Below are 4,785 nucleotides of genomic sequence, written 5' to 3'. Positions count from 1 at the left end.
TTCTTTAATTAGGAAACATGATCAAGGGAAAAGGTTCTTGACTTCTTGTACAAGACCTCTCATTAAGGTAGCTACCACAACAAGAGAAGTTTTGTACGTAGTTTCTTTAATTAGGTTTCGTCTTCGCGGTATAAATAGGGCCTTGTACTGGTAGCTAGAATCAACGGATTTTTTTTTAATTTAATTACAAAGCATTCAACTGAGAATGGCATCATTATATCGTTCAAAGAGAATGACGGTTTATTTATCAATTGATATTTTAGAAGAGATATTGTTGCGTTTACCAGTGAAGTCACTAATTGTATTCAAATGCGTATCTAAACAATGGCTATCCTTGATATCTAATCCCAGTTTCGCTCGCCGCCATTCCCTTCAAAAGCTCGGACGTTCAGTTACAGGACTTTTTGTGCAAGATCCGTCCTGGTTAGGGTTGTATGGTAATGCTTTTGTCTTTCTTGACGAAAGCAAAAGAAATAATGTCATCAGCAAGAGTTTCAACCCCTACGCGAAATCACTACCTTGCCCTATCGATTTTAGACGCCGAACTATTCAATCTTGCAACGGCCTTTTGTGCTGCAAGACCAGCCACAATAACCCAACTTTCTACGTTTATAATCCATCAACAAACCATCACAAAATCCTTCCTCGATCCCCGTTTAAAAAGGATGGTTTCAAATCGTTTTGTAGTGTTAGCTTAGCTTTTGATCCTGATAAGTCACCTCATTATGAAGTTATCTCCATTTGGGCACATAAATGCCGCACTCTTGGAGTTGAAATCTACTCTTCTAAATCAGAGTCATGGAAAGACTTGGGGATGGTAAATGGTTCTGGAAGAATTTACATTGTCGAAGATACTGGTGTCTTTTTGAACGGTTCTTTGCATTGGTTCAACAGATATGGCTCGTGTTATCTTGATGTTGGCGAAAAATCACTGCAACTAAAGAAAATGCCAGCACCCCCGGTAGCTAGAGAGGATCAAGTATATGGCCAGACGACATGGATAGTTTATTTTGGGGAGTGTAATGGGCATATCCATCTTATGAAAGCTTATAGGAAGTTCCCAACTAGTCTATATATCATGGAATTGGAAATGGATTACACAAAATGGAAAGTTAAATACCACATTAACATAGAGCTTTTAACAAGTGCATATTATAGTGAGATGGTATTTGACATGCATTATCAGTCTATTCAAGATTTCTCGGTGTTGTTTGTTGAAGACCATGACGACGATGAGTCAAAGACATCCAAAATGGTGATACAGATAAGAGAGCATATCATATTTTACGATCTGAAGGATATGACCTTTAATGAAGTTAAAGATATACAATTGACCAGACGACATCCATACAAACGGTTAGCTACTCCATTCATCGAGTCACTTGCTTGTGTTTGATTATTGATTAATACGAATTCGAGTGCATGTAATAGGTCGCTTTGATTTCTTTTTAATTGTTTAAAAAAACATACTTTAACTTACGGTAGTTAAACCTAGCTTAATTGGAGTCCATAACTTCCAATTGGGGGCCATGCATTACGGGACAAAAAAGGTCACCCAATCCTAATTTGGATCATCCCTTAAAAAAATATTTTCTAAATGGCAAAACTGCTCTTATATGATTAGTATTAGGAATTAATTAGTTTGATTAATGTGGTAAGTGTATTTAGATTAAAATCTGATTTTAGGAAAAAAATTATGGAAAATGTGTTTTATGTGTTGAGAAGAAGAGGAGGAGTTTTAAGAGGAAAACTTAGGATTTTTACAAATGGGTGATTTAAATGGAGGGAATGAGATTGGTGAAGCTTCAAATAACAGCAATGATTGTGTTGATGGTAAGATTGTCTCAACTAATGATATGGGTTGGATGTTTGATGATGAGATGTTGATAGAGGAAGGCATGAACAATGGTTGGAATGAAGATCCCATTGCTCAGGATGAAGGAACCAACACTCAAAATGAGGAACCCCAAGGCCAAAACAATCAGGTAAACTTCCTATATTCTTCAAATTGTCGGAATGGTGCTCCAAGTGGTCGAATCATCCACACTATGGAACAACTCAGAGAAAGGGTCGTCATAGTCGGGGGGTGTATACCCAAACGACTCTCTGAGGTCGTCAGTATATTGACACTACCAATAACGAATCAAACCTGCAACTTTTCCAGGTTATGAAAAATCGTTAGGATAGTGTGCTAAACATTGACGACCCTTTTTAACTAGGTCACTTAGAGTCGTTTTGTTGTTTTGTTTACACATTGACGACTCTAAAAACAAAACTCTCTGTAAAAAGTAACACTTAGGGTCGTCATACATGTAGTCATATAAAATGACGATCCTAGCTATCAGTTACTAATTTCTTTTAGAGTCGTTAGTTTGATTAGTTATATAAAATAACGACCCTTGCACTAGATTCTCATAATTTTTGATTTCATAGAATCGTAAAAGGCATACATCTCGCATAGCGTTGCATTGAAGGAAATGAAATACAATAGATAATAAAGGTGCACTTATACACTTAATCATATATGGCGTAGTTATATCTAGTGCCTTCCAATATAAAGTAGCAATCATGGAGCTCAAACTTTTCCCCACGAAGCTCCTCATAATAGCGATACGCCTTCCCCAACTGAAAATGAAAATATACTTAGTTAGTATCGATCAAAGCTTTTTATAAGTTTTACCTCTTGTTCAAATACTTACTCTTACAACACTCAGCATATCCGGAAAGGCTTCCCTAACAGCCTTAAGTTCTCTTTTCAAAACATCACACTCGAATTGTATCTTCTGGAAGCGTTCCTTGACTTGTTTCAAAGACCTTGAGTTGCAATTTCCGTCCAACGCCACAAAAACGATGAATACGCGGTTTCGCCAAGCATCCGATGTTTCATCAATGTCTTTGTCTCGACTTTCAAAGTGGTTAGTGACTGTTTTCCAAGCTCTTGTAATGGCACAATTCTCTTCATTAGTGAATGGAGTCATGATGTTTCTCTTTTTTTTGCTCTTAAATGGTAATTAAATGAGAAGGAGAAGAGGAGGTTGATAATTAGGGTTTTGATATGGAATGGGTGAGATATGGACCTCTATATATAGAATGGAGCGACCAAACTGCCTCAACCACATTTGGTTGAGTTAAATTCAAAAATAAATGCAACCACTAACATGAATCGCTAATCCGTAAAGATTAAAACCAAACGACTCTTCATATGTACCAGAGAACGACTCGTAGAGTCGTTATTTTATATGTATACAAGGTGACGATTCAAGGTGAAAACTGGGCAGAGTTGGTTATATCTATCAATGTAGAGTCGTCACTTTATAAAAAAGAGCCGTCATACATCGAGAAAAGGGTCGTTGGTCTACAGAAAATATGGATGACGACTTAAAGAGTCGTTCACCTGTAAATTATGTTGACGACTGTCTGGGTCGTTATATTAACATCTTACAGAGTGACGACCCTATACTGATTTTGTTGTTCTTTTTTTGTAGTTGTTGTACGGGTGAGCTCTCAACTTGAACCCCTCGACACTGTCGGCCCGGATACCTCCCAAGCATATATGACCGATTTGGTACGTTTTTATTGGTTGAGTTAATGTATATCCATACGAAAATTGTTTAATTAGTGTTTTATAATGAACGTGTTATTTGTTTAATGTAGACGTGGAAAACAAAGGCTGAGGTCAAGGAATGGATTATTTCCAAGGCAAAAGAGAAGATGTGCGTAATTGTTCAAAGCAAACACGTTGATTGTAAGCAAATGGAGATTGTATGCGAGAGAGCGGGGGATAAGGAAGAAAGTCACGAAGGGAAGAACTACAAGTATGTGAAGAAGACGACGAGGGTCTACAAAACTTCGTCGAAGAAGATAAATGCCCCTTCAGGATTGTTTTCAAAAGGCATCCCGAAACTCTACTATGGTGGATGTATAGTAATTTGTGCAGTGAGAAATATCAAAAAGCGCATTGTGCAGGAAGACAAATATTGGTTTCTAATTTGTGGCCGGCTGCCCGTAAGAGCTTGGGAGTAGAAGAAGAGCCAATCAAACAAAAACCATCGGGCAGACCAACAACAAAAAAATCATTTAGAGAAACCGTGAAGGAGGCCAAGAGTTGCAAAAGTGACCCGTCACGTCATGATTATGTCCAGGCGGAATATACAGAGTATGAGAAGTCTCTCCTCCCCAAGGCAAAGGGTCGACCAAAAAAGGATGATTTGACCCAAAGTGAAACAGAAGTGAAACGAATGGAAGACATGGATGTTGCAGAGCATGTGGTCGGTACCCATAAAAGCCAAACTAGCGGAATGGTGACCATAAGAGGAATTAAGGAAATCCGCGCACCCCTAGAGATTCTCAAGGAAGACCACATCGTGTTACTTATACTTTGTATAAAGAGTACACCGATCAACTTCCTCACGTCATCTTGGATCACCTTATATCCACCGACGACGTTGACGGCGATGGAAATTGTGGTTACCATGTTGCAACGGAACAATTAGGGCATTTCAACGAGGCCGACGAACTTAAGCTCACCCAAATCCAATATGCAAGGAAAAAAATGGCAGAAAATCTTGTTCAGGACAAACAACTGTATTTGACAATGCTCATGGAAAGAGATCCAAAAGAGATGGAAATGAAGTTTAGGGAGTTGGTTTGTAACGTGAAATGGAGGACGGGGTCGAAAAAGGCCGGTTATAAGTTTTGGATGCAAATGCCTTTTGGTGGTCAACTCTTAGCGGACACATTCACTTGTGTGGTAATTGTATTCAGCAAAGGCTTCCCCGGAGCGTC

The 4,785-nt window shown here is 38.5% G+C and overlaps 1 protein-coding gene across 1 annotated transcript; it reads left to right on the top strand.

The window, feature by feature from the left end:
• The first annotated feature begins 232 nt into the window (after positions 1–232).
• Positions 233–1,396, top strand: LOC113352094 (F-box protein At5g07610-like). Its single transcript, XM_026595965.1, has one exon. It carries the CDS (start codon positions 233–235, stop codon positions 1,394–1,396), a length of 1,164 nt encoding a protein of 387 aa, XP_026451750.1.
• The last annotated feature ends 3,389 nt before the right edge of the window (positions 1,397–4,785 follow it).

The sequence above is a fragment of the Papaver somniferum genome, chromosome 2 (genome assembly GCF_003573695.1).
Source record: "Papaver somniferum cultivar HN1 chromosome 2, ASM357369v1, whole genome shotgun sequence".
NCBI classification, from domain to species: domain Eukaryota; kingdom Viridiplantae; phylum Streptophyta; class Magnoliopsida; order Ranunculales; family Papaveraceae; genus Papaver; species Papaver somniferum.
The sequence above is the reverse complement of the archived record's forward strand: the minus strand, read 5'-3'. Positions and strand labels throughout refer to the sequence as shown.

Excerpts from the sequence above, each read along its gene's own strand:
- LOC113352094 (XM_026595965.1), top strand. The coding sequence starts at position 233 with ATGACGGTTTATTTATCAATTGATATTTTAGAAGAGATATTGTTGCGT.